This window comes from Vidua chalybeata, chromosome 4 (genome assembly GCF_026979565.1).
Source record: "Vidua chalybeata isolate OUT-0048 chromosome 4, bVidCha1 merged haplotype, whole genome shotgun sequence".
Lineage (NCBI taxonomy): Eukaryota > Metazoa > Chordata > Aves > Passeriformes > Viduidae > Vidua > Vidua chalybeata.
In genome coordinates this window covers 50,296,593-50,323,979 of record NC_071533.1, presented here as the reverse complement: position 1 = coordinate 50,323,979, position 27,387 = coordinate 50,296,593, and the positions used below count along the sequence as shown (strand labels likewise).

General features: G+C 36.2%; 1 protein-coding gene across 1 annotated transcript; it reads right to left on the bottom strand.

The window, feature by feature from the left end:
- Positions 1 to 1,224: 1,224 nt before the first annotated feature.
- On the bottom strand, positions 1,225 to 25,900 carry TMEM156 (transmembrane protein 156). The gene is made up of 7 exons (XM_053940967.1): positions 25,801 to 25,900; positions 21,155 to 21,436; positions 19,634 to 19,882; positions 17,426 to 17,533; positions 14,200 to 14,307; positions 8,849 to 8,949; positions 1,225 to 1,372 (listed from the first exon to the last, which is right to left on the bottom strand). The coding sequence occupies exons 1-6, from the start codon at positions 25,898 to 25,900 to the stop codon at positions 8,852 to 8,854; spliced, it is 945 nt and encodes a 314-aa protein (XP_053796942.1). The 3' UTR covers positions 1,225 to 1,372; positions 8,849 to 8,851.
- Positions 25,901 to 27,387: the final 1,487 nt, after the last annotated feature.

Here is a 27,387-nt window from a genome sequence, read left to right as displayed (position 1 = left end):
TCTATAATAAGAAGAAAAAAACAACTGAGAAGCAAATTGTGAGGGGTTTACTTTATAGGCTTTATTAAAAACTCTGCTTCTGAAAAACTCTGCTTCTGAGGAGCTTTGTTATTACCACAAACAAACAACAAAAACCCCCAAATCAAGAAAGTATTTTTCTCATATTTCTTAATAAGATGGTAAAATAAAATAAAAATAGAAACAAATACTTCAGACTTATCTAACAAAATACAAAAATATCCATATGCACTCAAATAATTCAGAAGCTAATGTTCATAACTATTCCTATTAAATCCAGTGTAGACCGGAAAATTCAATTTCAGAAAGCTTCAGGAGGGAAAGGCTGTATAAAGGTAATGAATGGAGGTAATGAAGTATTAACTGGATGCTAAATTGTTGCCTATCATGTTTGTAATGGGCAGTTTACAATCTGTTCATCCTGATGGATTTAGCACAAGGGAGCCTGAAGTCCTGGCAATTTCTGTCTCTGCCTAGTAACTGATGGCTAAGCTGTACCCACAAATCATGTGTTAGCACCAGAGTTTGAGACCCTGCTCAGCCCAAACAGCTCCACTGCACTCAGAGGAGCAGTAGTAAATGGAAAGTAAGGAAAAGTTCCAAGAGATAATGGGTTAGAATGCTAATGACCCAAGCTAGAACAAAAGATGGAAATGCAATTTCTCAAAAAGTACAAATGCATTTAAATGTCTTAATGAGTTATTAGAAATCTGTAATAATGATCTTGTGATTTGAAGCCAAATTAGTATTTTTCCACAATTTTTTCTTTATCCACTAAGATATTGCACAAATTGTGATGGTCTTGCTTGTTTACTGCAGAAACTAACATGCTTGCTACTGAATTCTTTCCTTCTATAATACTTTGGCCACCCTTCTCAGCAGCCAGAAACTGTATCTTTTAGGCATCTTAGTCAGCTAGAGCATTAATTAGGTTGAAAATTGTGCTCATTCCATGAAAGTAGAAGATAATTCCTAGCTTTATACAGATTTCTTATCATATGGAATATATAAAATAAATTTCTGCCCTGATAAAAGTATGTAATTATCACAAGGATTATCTTGCAACCATATAACTAAGTATGAATCCTGAATGAACAGAAAATAGATGTGAAATCTGTATTCTGCTATCAAAGTTGTTTATGCAGCAAAACATGTTTGTCCATCATTCCTATTTTCTAAATACAAAGTAATTATGATGGAAAAAAATGGAACTTATCAACTAAAATGCATAATTGTCATTCCCATGAAAAGATGGATAATATAGCCTCCCAAGCTGGAAATGGGGATGCTTTCTTCTGTGGTGTATGATGTGTCTTCTTTCATCCAGAGGTCCTGGTATTTCATAGGGTGATACCTGAAACAAAAGAAAATAGTATCAGGGAAAAAAGAGGAGGGTAAGTATTCTCTAATTTATGTCAAATGTCATAATTTTGACTTTCACAATAATGAATTCTCCTCTTTATTACAAAAGAAAACGACATTGTAACTAAAAGGCAGACAAAATAGGTGATGCACATCAGATTGGAGCAAAAGACTGAGACTGATACCTGGCAGCTGAGTAGTGACTCAGGTGCCTGCCCCACGACAGTGTGATACAGGAACTTGAGCAAGGCACACCAGGCCTTACCCACTTCCAGGGAAGCTGGCAATGGAAGGGTGAGCAGAGCCAGAAATGCTCACCACATCCACCTAGCTGAAGTGCTCTTCTGTGCCCAATTGCATTTCCCATTCTATACTGCTATATGTCAGGACAAATTTGGAAATAATGAAACGAAAGGAGCTTTTTTCACATTCACAAGTGAACTGCTTCTCACTAACCATCAATGACACTTTCGAATTTGGATTGCAGCTCCCAGAGCTCACAGATTCTAATCAAGCTTCTCTTACTTTTTAGGGAACTGTAACATGCTGAGGGAGAAGAAGAGGGAGGTGGAGTGGAAGTACAGGATTTCTGTACTTGCACACTGAGTGAAAGAGCAAATATAGCTTGTCACCCATTCTGGTAGTTCCCATAGCTGCAGGCCTGATTACAACATCTGTCTACATTTTCTTTTACATGGTAGGAACTGGATTCAGAAGTGTTCCTTGGCTGTGAAATCATACTGGAGGCAGCAGCTGCTGAAGTGAGCTAGAAAATGACAAGTGTAGGCAGGATAGACTGCATCAAAAATTGATGCCAGCTAATGGAGCAGTGGGTTTAAACAACCTGCACAGTGCCCCTTATGGTCCAGTTCTTCCAGTAAGCAGGAGTGCTTCCCTTGGAAACCCTTAGTGTCTCCTTTGGAGAGAAACACAGCCTGGCATGCATTTAGTGCAGGACCCAGTAATTGTGCCAAGTACTCTGGAATGTCCTCAGCAATCTGATTCTGTGAGCTCTTCTGTGCTGAGAGGAGTTGTCATTTTAATGTGCAATTAAGACTACAATCTCTTACGGAAGCAGAAACAGGAGGAATTACCTTTCATGATATTTAAAAACTAAATATGTAATTGAGTGCATACAGTTCTGAAAACAATTTAAAGCTGCCTGAGGGCATAAATCATAGAATCACAGTTATCGACAGGAATTACTGTTGATACTGTAAAAAATGAAGTCTTACAGAAATGGCCAACCCACAAAGCCACTAGGTCAGTACTAGTAGGAACACCTCCCTTCAGCAGCTTCACACCAAATTTTTGATAACTTTAACAACAATACTATCACTTCCAAGCACTGAAATTATGCTTTTCAGAAAAACTGACAAAAGGATAATTGGAAGGATCCCAGTAATTTAAAATCACACCTACTGTTCTTCACAAATACCTGCATGAAATACCTTAACTGTAATCTTCCCCTCACTCCCCAGCTCACTCATTACATGCCTTTGCTAGAATGTCTTATGAGTTTCCCTGTTTTCTCTCTGCATAATTCCTATCTTCTGTTGTTTGTGTGGGTGCCTTGCTTGAAGACAGATGAGAGAGAGATTCTTTTAAATATGAAAACATTTTTGTGAAGCCACAATCACATAAGGAAAACAGGCAAAGAATATTTTTAGTTGCACTTTCTGTTTGTGCTACTAAGTTCAACAATGATGGCATTGAAAGACCTCTTCAGGAAGGCAGCAGTGGCGTGAGCCAAAGCCCAGGTAATACTCTAGATATACCTGCACTGAAATTTCCTGGCATTAGACTGGGATATGCACAATAAAAATTTCTAATTTCCTATGGGAGTGTTTCATTAGAAAACAATGATGGCGATGATAATCTGAATGTTGCTGGATAAGAGTCAGCCTCTCATACACTTGTGCCAACCCTTGTATCCATAGGGGTTTTCATGCCCACATGCTTCTCAGATTGTAAGAGAGGAAAGGGACCCATCAAATTCTTCTATTTTACAATTTCTTTGACAGAGGTTTTCATCTTTTTAGCTATACACCATGTGTTGTCCCTGCCAGTTACCTGTCATCTACCTTATGTTCCAGTTTTATAATCCGTTTCACCTGAAGATAAGATTGTGCCTTAAATTCTATATTCACTGGACACCAACTTGTCTTATTTAACTGTACAGCTACACTGTCACTCAGAAAGAACTACAGAGACATGAAGCACCTTAGGTGTTCAAGGATCTCAAAGCTCTTTGCAAAGACAGATGGCAAAAGGCAGTGTACTAAAAATCATTGGCAGTTGCTGATGTGGAACTGTCATTAGTTTTATGCAGTCTTTGACATATCTACCAGTTTTATTATAAGAATTAATTGGATGCAGGACACCAAGATTCTTTTATCTTGTCCTTGAGGCATTGATTGTCAAAGACATTGATGCAATAAATAAAACGTTTGGGTAATAGTGACCAGTTTGTGTGAATTTGGTCTAGCATCAGTTCAGAGCATAACACTGGGCACTTTCAAGGAAAAAAAGTCCACAGCAGTTGGCTTTAAGACACTGAGTTTTCTTCTTGCTTTCTTTCTTCATAAAATGGCAGCACTTCATCCAAGAACTGTCAGGTCTCTATCTGTCTCTAATTTCCCCAAATAGACACTGTTCTGTCCCTAACCCTTCATGAAATCTATTAATGCTGCCTTTGATTCAGAGAATACAGTGCTGCTTCCCCTTAAACAGGAAGAGGACAGAGGTACTGCAGGAGAGGGCTCACAGTTTTTCTTCATGCTACAAACACGTGGCTTTTATTCTGCCCTAACCACTCTAAGACTGAAGTGCATCTTTGGAGTGAGAGAGGCCAGTGAGCCCTGCATAGTCTGCCCAGACTCCACGTAGCCCCACCCCAGGGAAAGACAGATTGTCACAAGGGCAGGACACAGAAAGTCACTCCTTGAAGCAGGCTTTTTTAGCCTCCAAGGGAAAGTTGAGCCAAAACCTTCCCTACTCAACAATGGATAACCATCAAGAAGACCATATTTCTGAATGCTCCAACACCTTCACCTTACATACGGGTACGATGATTTGGCTTTTACTTGCCCACTTTAATTTCTTATTTCAATTATTCTCATTGTTTTCATACTCATGTTTTCTCAAAACAGATATACATCACACAGCATTTTACAGCTGCTGAAAATGATAGTTTAAGGAAGTAGTGTTCTTAAAGTTAAAAGTATCAGTTGATGCAAGTAAAGCTTTGTTAAAAGCACTATGCAATTTCTGTTTTAGCTGAGGAGGATAAGCAGTTCTTTCTTACAATCATGCAAATTAGTAATGAAGTGTCATTAGGAGAGACAAAAAAGTCGTGTCTCCAGAGCCTTATTCTAGCATGCTCTTACCTGAACAGCATTGCCTCTGAATGCAAATATGCACCCTGAATAAAATGTTCATGCTTCCAATTAAACAAAATTAGGGTAATTCATGTCACAATCTTCTCACAGCATTAAGAAAATACATTGACAGCTGTCATATGTTGTCCTGGTTGTGGCCAGGACAGAGTTAATATTTTGCAATAGCTGTGAGGGAATGAGCCTGGACCTGTGTTGGCATGGCTAGGAGATTATTCTATACCACCTCAGGTCATTGCCAGGAGCAGGGATAAGGGACTCTTTGCTTCCAAGGAGAAGGGTGTTCCTTCCAGTGGGGAAGAGCCAGTTAGTATTGTCCCAGGCTTTCCGTGTAAATTGTTTCCTTGCCTATGCCTTTTGTTATTGTTTTCTTATCTCAATGCTGTTTCCACTAAATTGTTCTTATCTCAAGTCATGATCTTTGCCTTTTGTACTTCCAGTTGGAGGAGAGGGGAGTCGAGCTGCAGCGTGGTTTTAGCGGGACTACTGAATTGGAAAATACCATTCCTAAACCACAACATATGTGTGTTTCAACACTTGAGGGACATGGCTCATTCATTGTTTTCCAGGACAGTTGCTAATATGGTAGTTTAATGAAATACCGCAGAAACAGAGGATTCTTACCTTTGGTACTCAAGTGTAGTTGTAATAGTTACCATGACAGAGACATTAAGTGATACATGCTGAAAAGATTCACCTTTGGCAAAGGCACAAGTGCAGAACTTGATGCGTTTTTTATTAGCTGAATTAGCTGTCAGTGCAATAGTGAAAAACAAAGCATTTGGGTGCATTTCTGTGTGCACACACAGAATAGATAGATAGATAGATAGATAGATAGATATAGACAGACCACACAATTGGATCTAGGTATATTGATAAACATGGCAACACATGTACAGTCATATGTTTATCAATACATTTACATTTTATAATCAAGAGTATTGTCTTAAATCTAAAGACTTAAAAATACATTTATAGAAAGAAATATCTTTTTCTTGTCATAAAAAAGAAAAACAGCAGAAAATTACAATGTGTAATTGATTATTGATATCTCTCTCAATCTACTAGTAAGAGCAATACTTCACTGTTGCAGACTGGAGCAACAAGCAAACAATAGGCAAATAGATCTCTCCTGACCATTCCCATGGCTAAAACCAATATTTTTCAGCCTTTCATCTTTCAATGTGTTGTGTTAAAGGCCACTGCTGAGGCCATCAGCAGATTCTCCAGCTCATTAGCTATAATGATCGTGATCAGAGTGATCCTTGCTTTTACATTTCCTCCTCCTCACAACTGATGTTACACCTGCCACAGCTGCTGTGTAGTCTCCTGACAGAGAAATCAAACACTGTGCTGTGGTTAATGATTTCTCTGAGTGCAGCTCCAGCTGGCTAAAGATGAGGAAAAGTCTGATTCAGGGCAGGCATTGAGGTAACTCTTACCAACCAGACAGAAGCCAAGTTTGAGGTAGGGAAGGGCAGACACTAGCAGTACCCCCAGTGGAGCTCTCTCATGTTTCTAGCTCTGTCTAAAACCCTTCCTTATTTGAGGTTCTTGTATCAGTGAGATGCTTCAGGGGAGCAGCTGTCAGTGATACAAAGATGGTGGGTTTGATCAAGAAGCTCCCTGGTACATACTTCTCATCTCCACCCCACCTCCTCCTTCAAAGAAAAACCCACGCTTCATCAAGCTGATGTAGTCTAGAACTGTCTTTGGCAATTCTGGGAATTGGATTATTTTTGCATTTTCCAGCCTCAGTACTTAGCTTTCATGTGCAGTACTTGTAACACAGCTTCTCTCCGCTGAGCAAAAGAGTCTTTAGCAGCATTCTAGAGACTTCACAGAGACAAAGCCAGCACTTGTGCTTAAAGCAGATCACAATTTCCTTCCCCAGCCTCAGTTACCACAAGCACTCATAGCTAGCAAGCTTTCCTGGAACTGAGGCACCCACAGACACACGCAGCAATGATGTGGATCTGACCTTATCAGATGAAGTGAGAAGAAGGGGGTTTTTTGCAGGAAGTAAAGCAAAACTAAAGCAGAAAGTGCTTTTTATTATTTGCACAGAGTATTTAGCTCTGAGACAGCATTCCTTTAAGAAACATATTCAAAACAAAACATGATGAAAGGCAAGATCTAGATCTAAGTTTCTGCAGCTGCACTCCTTAATAATATTTCTACACAATGTTGTGTAACATTACAATTTACAATGTATTCAGCATTATTCCCACATATCACATCTGGATTTCACCTCACTGCCAGCTGTCCCTCTGAAAGGAAGATTATCTGGAAAAGCAAGCCTGCTTCTGTACAGCACTGAACAAGGCTTTTGGGCTTTCTCAATATACCTAATCTTTTTTCTTTTCAGTCATTCACACAGAGATTAAGGAAAGGGAATCATTAAGCCCTAAGTGTCCTGGATCTCATATATTGTCTCACAGGGCAACCAAAAATCTGAAAAGCTGTTCCGTCTCTTCTTTCTATCCTTTAGTTCCTAACAGTTAAGGTAATAAAAGCAAAAGGTCACCCCAACAGTTACTCCCCCCTCCAGCAACACAGAAGTTAAATTTGTATGGGAATGAGCCATGACTTTTCCCCCCTGCTTCTAAAATATGAGTTTTAGGTGAATGCAACATCCTGGAAGAAGAACAGAATTAACAAAGCATGCTAATGATCAGCCATAGTACTGTGTAAGTGAAGGCACTGAATACAGGTGAGCACTTGCTTAGCAGCACATCCTATTTCAGCCTAGAAATGTCTTATTTTTAACCCAAGAGTAAAAAAAAAACAATTAAGTTGCTTCTTCCCTGCAAAAAGGGAAGAAGCTGCCCTACAGAAAGGCTAATGGGGCCTGGAAAGCACCTGCTCAGTCAGAAACAGAGTCCAAATAGCAACAGCTGTACTCAGGTGATCTGGGAACTGCTCTCAGCTATGTCACAGAGTTCCAAAGTCATGTCATGACTTTGTGTCTCCTGACAGCCTCATTTTTGAAATAGTTATAATAACAACTTTTCATCTTTGTAAGTCTTCACAAGATCTATGGATGACAATCACTTAAACAGAGGTCAGTATTTTTAATAACTATAATATACTATCCTATAACCCAGCTAGTCTCATTCAAACACTAAAAAATTATCTAGCTCAGTTATTAATTTACTATGGAATTACCTCATCTTCTGTCAGCAAAGCTGTTCAAAATTTTTTATTTAGCTCTGTTCTCAATGTGCAATTTCATCTTCATGGTTCCACCTGAAGCACAAAAATCAAACTGCTCTTCAGTACATAATTTTTTTTTAACACAATAAAAAGATAGCAAGACATTATATTGAGTTTCCAATAAAACTCCATCCACTTTAAATAGAAATATAAAAGAAGGAACTCCTTATGCTTTTAACCTAAAAAAATCACCATACACAATAATATCATGCATGCAAGTAGCCATCATCTGGTCTATGTACGTAAAATATTAGTCTGTATTACTTATTCAAGTAGCATCTGTTTTTTTCTAGACATTACAAGTATTTTCAGGAAGAGATACCTCTTACTGCACATTTCTATGAAGATTTGGTTCCTTACATCTGGAATTCCTGAAACAATTACTGCAGAACAGTTGCTGCCGAAAGTTAGGACTGGGAGATTAGTTTTAGATCAATTTCTTTTGCTTGAGGAATTTCATAAAGAGGCTATTTACTTCAAATATGGAATTTTTCTCAGAGATAATTTGCAAATTGCTTTTTTCCTCCGCCTTTGTAGAAACAAATGTCAGCACAGTGCTAAAGTCTAGGACACAATATTTTGCACCAGAAAAAAAGTGTCAGAATTTGCACCAAGGTCTGCAGGGACACATGGTTTATTGGGATAGCACATATGATTATAGATCACTTTTGGTAGCAGAAGGAAAATTGATTCTCTTTTCACGCCACCTAGCTCTCACAAAACACATTATCCAGTTTTTCATCTTATTCATTTGGCTAGAAGAAGTATAATTTATTTTGTTCAGATATCCACACTATTAATTCTAAATATATGAGGCAAACCAGAATAATCAGGGTTGTAAGATGTTTACTTACCTTCTACAGTTGATCCATGTGACAATGCTCTTGTTCAGGAATTACAGGCAGTATCTTTGTGGCCTGTGCAGGAAGTGGAACCTGTTGTTTGCTGGTTTTCACTATTGAAAGTTAAAATAATTTTTATCCATATTATTAATAGCAAATATATCTGCAGAGTGTTGGACTTGCATATGCAAGTTTGAAAATAATTGAGACCTATCTGAACACAAGACAGAGACGAACAGTACTGAAAATACTAACCATGTTTGGTATTTAACTTCCTCTTAATACTAGTAGGATTAACATGTGCTGATTCTAAGTCTATCTGGGAAGCAGTTTGAAGGTAGGCAAATAAATTTGTGTGAAATAAATTTGTGAACAAATTGTAGTGAAAATCCAAAAGCATGCAAATCTGAGGTTATGTATGAGTCCCCCAGAATACAAACCCCTATATTTGGCCAGTTAAGCAAAAACAATGGAAATTTAGAGTGTGAAATTCCTGACTCATTTTCACATAAGGGCAGCACAGATTGCCACAGGCACACATGATGTGGCCTCAGCTCATTTGTCATACACACAGGGAGAGCTATTGGGTCTCACCCAGTTGTCAACAAAGGTGTTGCATACACCTCAGAAACAGGAAGAAGTGAGATGATGCCTTTAGCACACAGATCCCGATAGAGTATCTCAGTGGAATACAGATAAGGAAATGCAGAGATAGCATTGTCAGGCAAATGCACACAGTGTTTATCCAATGCATTTTTCAAAGAACTGCTGTAGAACACAAATAGCATTTTAACTCCAGGTCCATCCTGTCCCTGACTATCCATTACTTCTGCAAACCTACAAATGGGTTTCTACTGAGCTGACAAGAGGATAAACTGTGCCACTTATATCTAGCTATGTTCATTCTCCACTGACTACATCATTTGGGCTTCTCTCTTTACAAATGCAATTAAAAAGTAGAGTTTGGATCTTGACACTTAAGCAGCTGCATATGAAAAGCAAAGTCAAAATAAGACCGGAGTAGTTTTTAAAAAAATAACAATGGATCTTGTTTGACCCTCAGGACAAATTTGGAGAGAATGGGAATATAGGCTGATATCCCCTTCAGTGCCTGTGTGTAACAGTGTTTTGCATGCATGCAAAATGAGCAGAGAAAAGGTCCTTTGTGTATCAGTGGTCTATGGAAAGCATACAGGGGCTATAAAAAGCTCCCTAAAGTTACCTACATCCTATAGATTTTATCCTTCTTTTTATCTGAAAAAAATTTTAAAAGCTCCAAAGTGGTAATAAGACTTTACAATTTTCTTGGTTATGCTGCATTTCAGAAATATTTAAGTCTATGTTAAATATTGAATACTATGAGAAGCTTTGCTTTTGCCAGCATTATTCATGTAAGTTGCAGAGGGAAAGATAATAATTCAGCTATGTCAGGAACTGAGAGGGACCACCAAATAGGTGATGTTTCAGTTAGCCATGATTAAACAGATTTCTCTTTCTTGTCTTTGCATCTATTTGCTTCTGTAGAGGATGTATCGTGCCTGTTTTCTTTGCTAAAAAGAAAATGTATTGCAGAATACAAGGAGGAGTAAGTCTGAACTCGCTGGGATGTCAGCCCTGACACTGCTGAGCCAGCATTTGCTTCTATTTCCAGCATCTCAACTAACTTGAAGGTGTAGCAGCACATCAGAGATATGGCAGAATTTCCCCTATTTCCTCTAATCTTGTGGGAAAGGAACTATTATTTTAATAGGATAGCACAGAAAACAATACAGGAGTTCAAATGAGATGGAATTTGTCTTGTTGTTTCTTCTGTGCAAATAACAGCTGTCAAGCCCATTTGTATCAAATACTATGGATGTCACAAACCCTAAACAGTCCAGGAAACAACTGCAGGCCAGGAAGCCTGAGGTTTTATTCTCTAAATCCTAGTTGTCACTGTGACCCTGCAATGCTCTTCTTTCAGGATGACTTATAAAATTACCATCCATCAGAATTAACTTTGAATTACTGTGAGCCAGACAATTGAGTCAAGGAATCCTGTATTTGTATCCTAAAATGTAATGAACCAAACTGTGACTCCATGAGCCAATGGAGTATCACTAAAAATGAATATACTGTTTGAGCAATGTAGAACAAGGTATTATGCTTGAACTAAGGCTGCCCACATAGACTGTAGAGCAATGACATGATGATTTTAAGAATATGATTCCCTGTCTGCATTGTCCAGTTCAAGCAAAGGAATGAGAGCAAGCTTTTTTCCTAACACATCTTATGCCACATTCAAAATAGAATCAAAATAAACAAGGAATGTTGTTCCTATTCTAGGAAAAGAAAGTCTAAATGGGAATTTATGGTGATAAGAGTCTAGTAATTTAAGTTCCCACTTAAGTATAATCCATCTAATTATATTAATGAATCTTCCAGAGCCTACTAGGCAGATTCAGCTTAGGTATTAAATGATCTGATTTATGCAATCTCATTCCTCTGCAAATTCTTCTTGCTTTTTCTTTTCTTTCTTTATTTTTTTTAATAATGTAGCATACAGTTCACACACACTGACCTACTCCCAACAAGTAATTTTGTGCCATGTGCCAAGGATTACCTTTTTTTAGGATACAGCTACATGAGAATAACTACACTTAGTCAGTTACTAGTAATGGAAGAGGTACCAAAGTGGTTTAAGGAAAATGGGCTAAGGAAGAGGAACAACAGCAGAGTAAGTATAACTTTCTTCCCTTTATCTGCATCCGAGACTGATTTAAGCAGTAAGCTGCAAATGACAATTCAGCAGTTTCTATTTGAGTTCTTTTAAAACTCTGTGGGGAATACATTCTAGTCCTTCTAATTGCCATTATTAATTTATTAAGCTCTTCTAAAACCTCTTCTACTGCCTCTTCAATTTAAGAAAGCTCTTCAAAGAAATTCCTGCAATAAAATTCTCATGTGTGGGAATCTCACAAAGATTCTCTGTAGTAAATGCAAAGCAAAGAAGTGGCTTCAGTGGATTCTTTTCCATGTGCTATTACTATCAAGTTCTATTTGATGAAAATGCTCTGTGTCTGTAAATACTGATCAGCCACTTAATTACTTACTTCTTGCAGTAGAAAAAAGTACCCTCTCTTCTTTCCCTTGTCTTGTGGATGCATTTAAGGGAAACTCTTTTTTTGTCAGTTAATACCATTCAAGGGACAGTTATTATACATAAATGCAATGGCGGACCAGTTCTGAAGTCTAGAAAATGTGCTTTGTACAACCCAAGGTCTAGTGCTTTCTTTTTTAGCTTTACAGCCCAGACAACATTTAGTCAACATTTATGAACAGAATGCTATTAAACTCCCCTCTCCTCACTATATGTGCTTAATCCTTTGCAGTATTGTGAATTTGGAAGGTTGTAAATTTAATTCTTCCCTAGAGAACATTCTATACATTTTCCCCCCTTCCCTCTGGTCACTGGCCTTACTGGCAATGATTCATGGATATAAAGCCACTAACAGTTTCACAAAACTAACATCCATGCTGTAAATTACTTTTTTTGTAGGATCACAGTGGCATTAAGCCAGTAATTTACTAAGCTTCCTAAGAATTCACTCCCATTGTCTAAGTATAGGCTTCCCTCTTTTTTTCCCTTGTAATTTCTTAACTTCAAATAACCTTTTAGGAGTACCTATATGTCTTTTCATCTATATGATGTACTGTCACATCCTCTGAAGTACTCATTACTGTGTTTCCAGGGTGATTGTATTGTCTTCAGTGGATCTCAGTGGGTTTTTTTTCAAGATTGCAAGCTATGCTCTAATTATAGGGAAAATATCATCAAGGGCTGTCAACAAAGTCATCTGTAGCTATTTATAATCCATTATCATGGCAGCAAATCCTAAGCTTAGCAACTGTGGAAAGAATAAATTCTTCATATGGATTTGATTGTATTTTAAATTATATTGGTATAAACTGTAAAATTGATTGGATTGACTGAAATTATGGTGTGTGAAACCAAGGAATTTTATATTAAAATAAACCCCATTATAGCAGTTCATGGAACAAAGCATCTTTCTGGGTTACATGGATTGATTGTAGTGGGAGGCACTTGAAAGTGAGAATGAGAGACCAATAAGGGATTCCCATTCTCTTCAGTAAAATCTACTAAAACCAGATTTGAATTTCCATAAGACCCCTTTATCAAAAATGCCTTGGATATACAACATTAAAAATGCCATTCTGAACATGTGATTAAACAGGTATGATATTAGTGAAGCTAGTCAAGATGTCAGAAAAGTAATTCCTTCCCTGCAGTATGAAAATAATGAGCTCATAAATATATCTCAGAGGTAGCCAGTGCTTTAAGAGCAAGAAGCATAAATTGTACTCACAGGGGAGTTCAGACAGATAAGCTATTCATTCTTTTCTAGGTAAAATTGAAATACCATGAAATACTGAGTTGTAGACATAAATTATTGAGTCTCCTCTTACTCCCGAAGAATTAACAAGACAAAAAGCAAAGTACTTAAGCCTTAAGTCATATCTAAAACCATTCTTTTCATTTGCTGGCTTTGTATTTTTTCTTGTTTTGAAGGGAGGTTAGTTTGCTATTCAGAGCTATTATTCTATATGTTCATGCTAATATTTTTTAAGGTATAGCTCCCTTCACAAAACTAGGATCCATGAAATTTATTAATACATTTCACTCTTTGAGCAATGTCAGTAACACTCACAGCAACACCTGGTAATTGGCACTCACACAGATATTTGTTGCCAAATCCAGTTTTCTAGAATCCAAACTTTGAGTTTAGCCACGCCATTTAATTTATCTGTGGTAAGCAGACTACACTCTCTGAAGACCACAATTTTTTACCTATCTGAAACTCAAAATTTGCATTTTGTGGGAATTGGACTCTAGAAATAGGCTATGAAGTGCCAGCAAAATCACTTATTGAGTCCTGCTGCAGCCATTCATTCCACACTTTGGTGGCAAATTTTATCAAGAGTAACAAACACATAGAGCATACATACACATATGAACATCTCTGTATACTTTTCATACACACACAAAGCACTCAGGTGACAAACCTCAAAACTGGCACACAATAAAATTAAAAAGTTCAAAGTCATTAATGCAACACACTAGGAAGACTGGGAGAAGCATTCCCACATGATATATATAAGTCTTCTTATAGTTTTGTTGTCAGATTTATTTCTTTAAAACAAAAAATTGTTTCCTTAACATAAGCCAGATCAAATTTGTGTAGGACCAAGGAAACTCTGAAAGAAACCGGAAGCATCTCTTGACAGGAAAGTCTTAAAAGGTCTTTCTTGACCTCCTCATGCCTCAAGATTTGTTAAATTTTGTTTTACTTTTATATACTTACCAGGAAAAGGATAAATTTTAGTAACAGATACAGTTCTTCTTGCATGTCTGGAGCTCTTTCTTCTTAGAACAGTAGAAACTGATGTTGCTACTCTTTGTTTATAATCTGCTTTAAACAAAATGTCTTATGTTAGCATCAGCCCTGATTAGAAGGAAAGCTTGTAAACCCCTTATTATTAAACTGTTGAACACCTTGGAAAATGTTCAAAAAATCAGGAAGGTATTGGAATAAGGTGATGAGGAAAAACCAAGGGCCAGATGATTTGTATTTCCCTGAATGAAATTTTCTAGAAATTTCATTCAGGTTTGTCCCTTTCAAATTATTCCTTGCCTTTTTCTAGACTGTGTACCTTGAACAAATTTTGGAAGGATTTAAAGAAAAGTACATATTTCAGTACAGGTTTGGACTCTCACTGCTGACAGTAGAGTAGCAAGGATGGAGTGTACTGGCATTCTAGGAAGCTGACAGAGTCCTTCCTAGTGTGGAGTGGTCATCTTGGAAAGCACAGTCTGAGAGCAAGCTCCACACCCCTGACAAAGCTAGAGCTGGACTGGGCACCTCTGGCTGTTCCTCAGCACCCAGTTCATAAACTCTCAGTCCTTCCATCCTTCTGCTGCTCTCTAAATGCTGTGCTCTCAATGGGCTTATTGCAGATGGTTGTGCAGCTGTTGTGATTAGCCCTGTTCAGCAGTGACTGCAGTCCAGGGCTCAGCGCCTTCTGGTGACAGGCTCACTCCAATTCTATGTAATAGAATTTATTTTTATCTTTTTCCTTTGAGAACACTGAGAAATGCATTAAGTTAAAATTATTTAGGTCATGAATTTTTTTATTACTAGCCAGTGGAGATCTAAAACTCTAAAGCCCCAAGCATACAGTGTAACAGTTAATGTCAAAGGAAGCTCTGGAAGTGTTCATGAGACAAGAATGGAAAGGAAAAGGCAAAACAATTAATTTCCAGTTTAGGGCCTTTGTCATGGATCAATTGTAACCTCCACCAAGTTTATTTGGATATTTTATTTTATGCACTCATGAAAATAGCTTAATGATTCAGAGAGTCTCAGTCTCACCTAGCAGAATATTTTGCAAGGTCTCAAGAGGAAATGAGTAATTCTACATTCCTTAACAGCTTTCTGTGGTGCTCAGAAATGAAGAGAAAAAATACTAACTGAATTATGGCTGGAAAAATTCATAACAGCTGTTTTAGTAACATAGCTAATAGCTCTGCTCTATTCTTTGAGCACCACTGAAAAAAAAATAGTGTATAGACTTGCAATGAAAGGTGGCATCTTAATATATACACATAAACCTTAAGGGGTTTTTTTTATGCACTTGTCTTTTTATCAGTAACATAATGATGTTGGTTATAATATATATTATTATTTAATTACATATTACATATTATAAATTTAAATTATAAACCCACTTTTCCTCAATTAGCAGAAAATGTATTCTTGAAGATAGTAATTAGAAGCCTCAAAAGGGCATCTCTTCCTCCCTGTTTGTGTTCACGATGATTCTGAAAACCTGAATTTAATAAAAAAGTGATGTTTAAGAATAAAGGTACTAAATCATTAATCATCACTACTTACAGTTCTACATTAAAAATAGAATGTTATGACTCAAAGCATGGAAAATCAGAGACGTAACATTCATAAGTAGTTTTCAAATTACAAATAAAAGTCCTTTAAATTAGAGCACTTAATAGCCCACTTATAAAGTCCTAATTTACACTTTGTGGGGTTTTATATACATAAAATACGTCTCAGAAATTTGTTCTAGCAATAAGTAAAATATAATGTATTTTAAACAACATAATCTAGCGGCGAGGAGCTCCTTTCATTGGGGTAGGGAGGGTGCAAACTTGACATCTTATGCAATTATTTTGCTTATTCATTAAAAATATATTCATGCAGTATTTACATTATGCAAAAAATCACAGAAACATTTTGTGTGTGGGCACTATTCTTCCTTCTGTTCCGGTATGATTAAAGCTAGACTTCTATTACAAAACTACCTGTGCATACAGTAAGGATGATCAGGGGAATGGATATGGCTTATTATTTGGTTTACTACCCCTGTGACCAGGGTCTCCTTTCAGCACCTCTGAACTACAGGGGGAATGCATGCCTGCCTGGCAATAGCCACTAAATGCCAGTTGTCTGAAGGCATTCTGCCTGCTCAGGGCTGACACAAGCAGAACGTCTCTGGGAAAGCACCTGAGAGTTACTCCTTCAGGTAACAGCTTAAGTAATATTCTTTTCACAGTAATGAAACGTATGTAATGTGCTCCTGGTACCACCTACCTCTGACTTGGAAAGAGAAACAAGGACCAGCAGCTGACAAGAGGTCAATTTCCAGCACTGTTTTTACCTTGATTGCTCAAAGGTCTCAAGCTCAGGGTACTCCTACAATTTTATTCTTGTTTTATTCATTGTGTATTTCTAGAGAAAATACTGTAAATCTAATTTCAGCCTGTATCCCAAGAGAAGAGCCTGTCATGGCTGAAGGAATATTCTAGAAACAATTCTTTCAATCTCTGAACTAATGGCAAGTTCTCTCATAGCAAAGTTCTAATCACTTGGAATAGTCAATAGTGATGGTTCAGAAATCACAGCAACGCTTTCTTTGCTGAAGTAATAGCAAAGAGATGGAATGTTATCTGGGCTTAATTCAGCTCTTGGCTTAAGAAGGTGGCACCTTGGTTGCCCTGCATGGGATTATACCACCAATGAATTTAAATAGCCAGTTTTTAGGACAGACAGATGAGTGTATAACTCCTCATATCTATCCTGTAGTTTTTCCTGACTGTGACCTAAATAAATCAGCTTCAGGAAGGAAAGGGTATTTCAATTCACTTACACAGGTCATTGGGATTTCTGCTTAAAACCTTCCACAAAGTTTAACAGTAATTGTTTCATCTACTGAAATTAGTGTGAAACCAGAAGTTCATATCACTAAGCCATCAATCATCTATCAAAAACTCCACATTTAATTTGCCATCAATAAGCTTGGCTTTGCATCCACAATTTTTGCATCCACCAAAGAGATGAGAGGTGATACTATCAATCATCTGAGTACTTCAGTCTCTAAGAAGCTTTTACCATTTGACAATCAAAATATCAGTGTCTAAGCCACAGTAATAATCAACAGTTTGTTATTATAAATTAATATATTTTTACTTGCATAGAAATTTAAATTCATGCAGATTAACTATTCATTACTTACAGCTCTGTTTATTTTCTTGGACTATTTTGTAGATGACGATTGAAACAGTAAATACAAAAACTAGTGGAATCATAGTGAGCCAAGTAATCTTCATCATACACATTGGATCTGTCCATAAAATGTACAAGAAAGAAAATTAAGCAGCAAATCACTGGCAGCAGAGAAAAGCAGAACATTCCATCTTGGTAGGTTTTTGGATTGTGCCTATCCCCACAGATAAAAACAAAACAAAACAACAACAACAACAAAAAAGGAGATTATGCCTTTTTCTTTCAGCCTTCTCTCGTTTTTGATGTTAGTTTTCCTGTCTAGAATTTAGCTTAATTATTGCCTGTATTTTTACATCTATATCTGTATCTATATCTATATATCTCCCCACGGCTGAAATAGATACATATGACTAAGTGAATGAAAACTTTTCAATTCAGGCAATGAAATGCTTCAAAGATGAACATTTATATTTAAGGCAGAACTAGGGTAATACATGTCCCCTCTATCTGCATAGAGCATGGAAGGAAGTGGTCCACTGTCCAACATTGGCCTCTACTGGCATTCTTAACCTTCTGGTCCATCTTCATATATGAGAGAAGGTAAGATTCTACATATAGAAATTTTCTTATAAAAAAGTGAGGAAATGTAATTCCTGAGGAATTCCTTTAAAGTTGGTTTGAGGGAGAATCACGTGGGACTGGATACAGAAGGTAGACTGCTCTTTTGGACAACAGCTGCTGCAGAAAAGCACCCACATTCCGCAGGGATTTAGTTCAATAACTTGTAAAAGTCAGGACTGTATACAACAAAGAAATGACATGAAGAACTTTCCCCTCTGGTTGTTTGAATGGCCTTTCAAACTTCTTTGGCAGCTGCATGTTAATGCATACCTTAGCACTGTCAAATAACTATTTTAAAAACCAGTTATGTTACTATAAATCATAAAAAACCAAATTACAGACTATAGCCAAACTACTGTTTCCCTTTCCCTGACTTAGAAGAGTATAATTAGATTTCAACTTCCCTTGTATCTTCTCCATCAAGAACTCATGAGGCAAATGCCAATGACCCCACGGCTCATTCCTCCTAATTTAGAACTAATAATATCTTTTATACAGTAATCTAGGCTCCTTTTAAACAGAGCACTCTACCCCATCTTGTAGTGGCTTGTAATGACTTGATTATCAGCCTTGCTTAGTAAATCCCTGAGCACCTCTTTAGCTGTTTTGAAGTAAAGGAAAAAAAAAAAAAAAAAAAAAAAAAAGACATATTGTTAATTTTCATTGCTAATATGAGATTACTGCTACCCAGGTAAAACAGTATTAACAAAGGGTGGTTAGCTCATAGTATTGACACAAGGTAGCAGGGCAAGTTACAAATTATGCTCCTCTCATGGCTAGACACACTTATTAAAAAATTCCAAACAAAAAAACCAAAACAATCCTAAACTGCCCTTTCTTCTCTAGAATTTTCCCTGGACTTATTTAACATATATTAATCCAACTCTAAAAAAACATATTTTTTCCAGCAAATGTACAGCATAAAATACATTTTCCATGCAAAACCAAGTGAATGCAATAATTCAGCAACTTCCAAATAACAAGTCTTGTAGATAGACAGAATGGAAGCCCTGACCATGGTCAGGAAATCAGACAAAAAACTCTTGCAGCACAAAGAGAAATATGAAAAGCTGAAGGTTGTCCTCTGGGAAAACTAAGCTTAGTTAAGCTGAAGATTTATCTTTTAAGCATACTGTAATGAGGCTATATAGTAGGCTATTGCAGTACAACATTAGAATGGTCAAATCTATCTCCTGGTTCTTTTATCACCTTAGTTAAGAGGGATTTTTAAATTTACCTCCAAGACAACAGGGTTATGCCATTATCAGGAAAGGGAAAATTATATTTCCAGGTTTTGTCACATGCAATGTGTGAGTCTGTTGCTGCTAAGCAAGAAACAATATACAGATCTTTACTGTAATTTTTCTAGAAAAAAAAAAAAAGGTCACAGCTAAATTGCTTTAAATCACTATAAAAAGCATCAGTTGTCTACTATGGATTGTTTTTTAATAAGGGATGTTCAAAATTGTATTCTCTTGTGAAATATTTAAATATTTTCAAATGGTTGCTGGAAGCAGACAACTATCTACTTGAGATTTTTTGCAAGATTATATCGTTTCTAGTTTGATTTCCATTCTGAATCTCCCTTGTAACTTACATTCCATATAAGACTTCAGTTGCAGTGAAATATTCATACAGTCATTTTGGTTTTCCATCATTGCCAAGAGACAAGAATGATTTAGTTGTTCGTTGGCTGCACTTCGTCCTCTAACTGTTGAATTGTTGATGTAGATTTCCATCAGGTAGTTCATATTATGCTCCACTTCTTTCTTGGAATCCGTAGTGAAATTAAAATATTTATAAAAATAAGTAACATTTTCTGTTTTCACTTCAAGTGAGCCTTTTGCTTTTGGAAATAAAAATTAAAACAAAACTGTTATACAAGTAGTAGATCAAGAGACAACTCTCAAAAAGTACAGTGAATTCTCTGTCTCATTTGCAGCAACATAAAGGTTTCTACATCACTGACTATGAAAAAGATGGATAAATGTATAATGTGTAAAGTTACTCTGAACAGATCCTAAGAGCATTGATTATCTATACATTTTCCCTGCAAAGTATAACCCTTTTTTGCTTTACTATCACCTTTTTTGTTGCTGTTTTTGTTGTCAGTTGTCAAAGGCAACAGGCAAAAACCAGGCTATGAGAAGGATAGAACCCAGGCAGAAGCCTATGATGGTAGAGATTTGAAGTGCACACACTGTCTATCTGCTATCAGTTGCAGGAGGTCCTTGCTTTTCTTCAAACCACAAAAGATGTGAGGCTTGTGCTATGTTTAGAAGAAACAGAAACACTGTCAAAAGTGTTAGTTGTACAGGTATAACTGAAAACAGAGGTTGTCCATATATAAGCTTTTATTTTTCATACTTGTTAAGACAGTGTTTTGTAATAAGGAAAATATATGGTTGGAAAATAACTGAATTTCTTATATTCAGGACTTGGCCTATTGTCCCTGTTGCTGACAATGTTAGAAAGAGGTTTCCTCTTCCCCAGAGATTTCCAGATATTTGCAAGTGTATATGGCACAGAAGGAATGGGCTGCTACTGCTCTGAAAAGATGAGGGTGTTGCTACCTCTCCTCTGTACTGCTGTGCCATTCCTTAGTCAGTGCTGCTTTCTATAAAACATGTAAGGCCATTTCTAATACTACACAGTTGAGGATAATGTAGACTACAAACACAAAAATGTATTTTTCTTACATAGTTGCCATTGGAATAGTTACCTACTGAATTAGTTCTTCAGATACTTGCTCACAACCTATCTTCATAATACCAGCAATCTACATGTAGAGTTCCATAATGACATTTAAAAGCAAATTCAGCTTGAAAAATCATCAGAAAGTACTTAGAACTCCTTATAAATAAATTAAGCACTTTAGAAAGTACTTGCTACCAACATGTTTCACTGACAACCAGGAATGAATGCCACTAAGAATCTGACACAAAATCAGCATTTTCTAGCCATGCAAAGAAAAGCTAAAAACTACCATTGTTCATAGACTTGCAAAGACCATAGAGAACCAGGAGCATATAATTTTCTTCTAAGTACCAAATAAAAACTTGCTTTTTATTTTGTAATGAGCTATTTAAAATTTAAGTATTTCTCTTATCCTACTTACTTTTTTTAGCTATTGACCATGATCCTTGATGATCAGCATTCACATCCCTTTTGGATTCACACTCTGTCTGTTCAGGGTGGGACTGTTGTTCCCTCCAGGACAACTGGCAAATACATGGAATATTTTGGAAATTGGAATTATTTATAATGACCTTCAGCAAAATAGTCTGGGTTTCTCTTCTTTGTTGCACTGATCTTTTGTAAGAATTGTTAAAAGTACAAAGTGGAAAAGTGGTGTTGCTTGATGAACAGGTATCCATGCAGGACACCATTACAGTGTTAGCTGTAAAAGAAAGAGTGATACATTAGTCAGACAATCATATAGGACACATGGACAAGTATGTGCCTAGAAGCATCATGTAGTGGATATTCCAATCATCTTATGATGAAATGCTTTTTTTTTTCTTTTTTCTTGAGGGTTATGATGGGATGTTAAATGCATCATATGTAAGAGAAAGGAAGCACAGCATCTTCCCACAACCTAGATGCTGGATTTTGTTTGCTGAATTGTATTAAAACTCTTGTAATAGTAATTGGAATTTCTGATGGTATCTAGTCACATTCCTGTTTCAAAGCTGCTCCAATTTGACTGTTCTTCACAAGAAGAGAAAGCACATTTATGCTTCTTCAAAAGAAGAGAAAACTTGTTTGGAGAGGGAACTCAACCTGGAACAGTGCAGTTGCAACACTCCAATGCATTTAATGTTGTAAAGTAGCTATAATCAGAATGAAAGCTTTCTTTCCAAATGACATTGAAACTACAGAGTGAAAATACACAGAAATGCTGCTGAATGCTCCAGCCACACCCTTCACATTCTCTTATATTCAGTCAACAAACGTGGATTTTAATTATGACCTTTGGGTTTGGTATTCATAGTCAAATTTCAGTATCAAAGTACCATAGCTAGAGTACATTAATGCAGTTCTGGCAAGCAGCAAAACCACACAGTTATAAATGAGTGCGATTTGTCTTCCACATTACAGTAGAGCTTTATAATGCAAATTTTTACTTGTGTTAACTTTGAGCCACTTTTTCAGTAACTTTGAAGTACTTTTTCAGATACAAAAACTCAAGAATAAAAAAAAATTGTGTGACCCCAACATGAAATATGTATTTATGAATAACCATTTCCCAGAGCTGATGCAGCACTAACCTATGGTTTTATAGCTATGTTTCCAATTCTGGTAGTACCCTTGCATCTCTATAAAGGGAAAATTTTGTATCTAACTCCCATTATGAGCAACTGGAGCAATGTGATCATAAATCCTTATGTATAGCGAGCAAAATATAGCCTTTAGTTGCTTCAGTGCTCAGCTGAACTCTGATGGCTTCAACTGGCCACCTGCACTCACAGAGCAGCAGGTTGACCTCAGAAATGATTCAGTAAGAGATTCCAGACAGGATACAGAAATAAAATCCAAACCCCAGTGTTAAAGTCAATTATCTTCCCTTTACTAACATTCCACCAGAGAGTCATAAACTCCTTATAAAACATAATAAATTGAAATTAAAAACAGGTAAGAAACAGTTAATTTTGATATAAAAAGGAATATCAGACAAAATTTAGGGCTTGATCTTTCCCTGAGGCAAGACACAGCATTTTCCTTGAAATGCTTACAATCTGACTCACACAACAGGTCATGGAGCAGGCTTCTGAGATCAAATTCTTCTACCTGAAAGAGGCATTTTGTGTGGAACTTGTCTGTGGAGATGAGCCAGGAGTGAATGCTTACTCTCCTTATCTGCTCTCAAGGCAAGCCATGGCATCTGGGCAACCAGTCTAAAACCACTGCTACAGCTTTCAAGGGCAACTAATCATAATTCCCTAACATATCCTTTTCACCAAGAAATCTTTACATGGACTTGGGAATCTCCTGACTGGACTGTGACAGACAGTGTGTTCAGCACTGCAAAGTCCATTTTGAACTTCACAAATGGCTAAACAGATTCCAGAGCTGCCTGTGACCCACGTTGTAGGTGTGTAAAAGGCCTGTTATCTGAGTGCAAAAGCTGTGAATGTTGTTGAGTTAGGGAGGGTGCTTAGCATCCTCTTGAAAGGTCTCTACTGAGACAGCCGATCAAATGACAATCTAGCATAAACAAACTTCTTTTTTTCCCAGGTCACAGGACTGTGGCCTTTCTAAGGAGGATATAGATTGTTGAACACTTGAAGAAGGGCTGCAACAACACCACACTTTCCCAGTGGTTTACATGGCAGACAAAAAGCAGTCATTGCTCCTTACTGCAGGACTGGGAAGCACCCTCCCAAATGTAAACATCACTCTAGAAATTTGGAAAGGGTTTTGTGACATCTGAGCACAGGCAGCCCGAATACTAAAAAAGGATTGCTGAAATGAAATTGTGCAAAGTAACTCTCGGAAACTGCTTTATATTCAAAGATCTGTAACCACATGCTTAATGTTAAGAAGTTCTGTAATTATTAAATTCTTCCATAAAACCTCTATTTACAAGGTGGTTTTTAATATAAAATCCAAATCCATTAAAATAAAATTATTCACAGGGAAGATCAAAATTTATAAAGAACTTGCTTCATATTAAGAAAATCACATATAATTCACTTTGCATGGGTTTGACTCTTTTTCATTTGATCTGCAGTATTCTGAGTGAGAGCAGCAGTGCATTTTTTATCACTTCCTTATGGAAGCTGGAGTCTCCACATGATACTGTAGAGATAGATACAAGACCTACAGTACAAGCTGGAGAATACACAACTGATAGACTAAAGGAGATACACTCCAGCAAGTAGCAAGACCCAAGGGATAGGACTGGGATTGAATGCATCAGACCCCAAAAGGATAACCTCCTACTCTAAATCAGTGTAATTTAAAGGTTCAATGACTTGTAACCAAGTGAGTGGGTTGCTTTACAAACAGAAAGGAAACATTTCACTTCTGGTAATGCTGAACTGTATTCTTTTGAAAAAAAAATGTAAAGGCTTTTTTTAATTTTTTTTTTCCAAATTGATTTCCCCCTAAATTTTTGTTTAATTATAAATTTCAATTTTTATTCCCTCTCCGGAATGAAAGTAAATGCTGGAACTTCCCCTGGGATAAGACATCCAGGAATTAGGAGCTTTCTGCCATTCATTTAGGAACTCACAGAGGAAGAGCCAGTGATTATATTTCACATCTCAAAGATTTCCAACAACTCTGTCTGCTGAAGTCTCATGGTGTAACCAGCAATTTGAAACAGTTACAAAAAATTCTGTACATTTTAGGTTTGTCACAAAAATTGAAATAAAACCGGTTTTCAACAGAAGGTTTTTGATGAACTAGAGAACCAAAATCCTTAGAGATTTTGGATAAATTGTTCAACATATTTACTTTCTAATGTAATTCAGACATCATTACACAGTCTGTTATATAGTAATTTAGTTTTTAAAACATCCAAAATGCAGCAATAATTCTAATTTTCCAAATATAAATTTGTGCTGCTCCAACTATAATTCTGTTCTGCACATATACTTCAATATCTTATTTTAGACATGCTGTGATTAAGACAGAATTGCAGTGATCACACTATTGCAGCCTAAAGCATGGCCAATAAGAGCAATCTAGAAAAATTATCATGGAAAAATGTAATTATTCTTTGATGTTTGACACTAAGGTTAATGTTTCCTTCTGGTAATAGTCCTGTAATTGTTTGTTTGGACAATCTGTGCTACCAAACACTTTGTTTACTTCTGCATGGAGGTAAAACATTAATCATTCCAACATCTTAAACTGAATGATGAAAGTTATGATATTCAAAACTTATGACAGCTTACCAAGTTTGTTCATTTATAAACTGTAAAAATCTATTATATTTAGTAATTATATTCTAATTACTGATATGGTCTTTCTTTACGGTTAATGAAAAAAAATACTAGTAAACTAATCTGAATATTTTGATACTAAATTATTTCAGAAAATTATATGCTTCATAAAGAAATTATGTTAAGATGCCTGAGAATACACTCTTTGTCAAAGGGATGCTTTTTGTTATGATACTTAGTTATTCAAAAGCTTTCTTAGGAATGGATGTGACAAAACTATTTTAATTTACTCATAAGTTTTTAAAAAGCACTGAACGGGCAACTTGCACACATGCATAGTTTGCATTTATCCTAAATTCAGTATCAGCCTCTAGGATCACGAAGAAGTATTTGGCATTTATGCTACAAGATTTGCTTTACTCCATTACGTCCATTCTGCTCTACTTTTTCTCAGGTTACCATTGCATATCTCTTTCACAGTCAGCATCTCATTGCCAGATAGTAATTGTACAAAGTTTTACAGCATTTAAGTACAAAAACGTCTAAAATGTTGTTTTTGAAGACATGAGCACCTGCTATAAAAGAACATTATCATTTTCACTACTTTCTTCATTATGAAGGCCATAAAAATACATGCATTGAAATAGTTACCAAAAATTCTGCAGTGTATGTAAATGAATTACAAACTCATTTCAAATTACCACATATCATTAACTCTGTCAATAAAAAATCTAACAAAAAGAGTCTATATCCGTTGCAAATTCCACACATGTGCAGAATCCTAACCATTGCTTTTAGGAAAGCATGTGCCAACTTTTCAGTTGCAGACTTCAGAATAAATAAAAGGTGATTTTAAAAGCTGATCACTCACCTTCATGGATTTTGAAAAATTCAGGTAAACACAAAATAAACACGGTAATTATTCCTAGTCCTAATCTGAAGACTACTGGTTTTCTGAAAAGCAAGCACATGTCACTGAAGCACTCCCACCTAGCATAGTGGTGGCAACTTCCTTCCTGGTTTAGCTTTTAACTTAGTGCAGACATCATGCAAAATAACATCTATTCATTTCCTTTTCTTATAATGACTTTCCTTTTCACTTCTCACTGCATTAACTTGCAGAAAGCCACATTCTGTTCTTACATGGACATAGATGAGGATGATTCATTCAAATGTGCTCAAGATAAAATTCATGTACTGCAATGAAAATAAAAAAAAAAGCAACTATTTTAGATGTTTGTGACGTTTTGCTTTAAGAACCTCTTAATAACCACTTTCATATACCTGCTAAACAGTAAATCAGTTATCTTTGTGAAGGAATTTTGTTCTCATTTGGACAAGAAGATTTTTAAAAAATGAGTCAGGCCCTCATTATAAAAATGATTCAGAACCACATGAGTCAGTTATGGGGATTTTATTATTTTATTTATATACATTTGCATGTGGCTAGGTGGAAGATAATGTTATGCAATAGACAATATTTCAGACTTTAATAGACTATAGATCATTACAATCTAAAGTTTTTGATCTGGCAATCAGTGATATATTCAGTACAATGAACTGAGAATGAGTTGTTCATATTATCATTGATGCTGTATTCTTAAAAGATGACAGATGTGTTGCCAATCTGTCAAGTGGCTTCAGTTTGCATTTTACTATTCCTTACGCCACAAGAAGACTGGATAGAGCCATTGCTATTTCGATACATCATAGTCACAATTTTTCAGCTAAACTTTCTAGTTAAAAGTGAAGTATTTAATTCTGACAACCACCATGATATTCTATACATTTTTCTTATAGATGAGACTGCAAAGAACATTTCTGAAATTTTGTGAATAAAACTACTCTGAATAATACATATGTAAAAACAAACAACTTGACTTAAATATAGTATAAAGGATTATACAGTATAAAGGATTTCATTAATTCAGAAAAATGTCTTCTGAAGTATTTTTCCCACAAGCCATTAAATATTGAGTACTACCCAAATGAAGTAATACTGTTGAAATTAAAATAAGAAATGCCCAAAAAACTCAAAATGCTCTTTTTGTCATGTAGTTATCTCAGAAGATGAGTAAGCCAAGTGGAAGCAAATACAGTATTCATTCTATAGAAGGAGTCCTAATGAAGCTGTAGTGAATATAAATTTAATATGTTATTTTAAATGTAGCACTTTCATGCAATGAAAGCAATGAAATCAAAGCAAAATGAACTCTGATTTTTTGACAGAATGGTATAATAGAAGCAATAGGATACAAAAAATCATAGGTATGAGTTGAAAAGGAAAAAATTGTGCAATTTATATGTCATCCATTAGGAATTTAGCTCTACTTTGTTTTTGCTAATTTGCATTGCCTCTTAACTATCTTTCATATCCGTTACTTACATTTTCCTGTTTTCAGTGTTGTGCGGTGTTCACCCATCCTTTCTGCCCAGAAGAAATGGAGAAAATACTGGA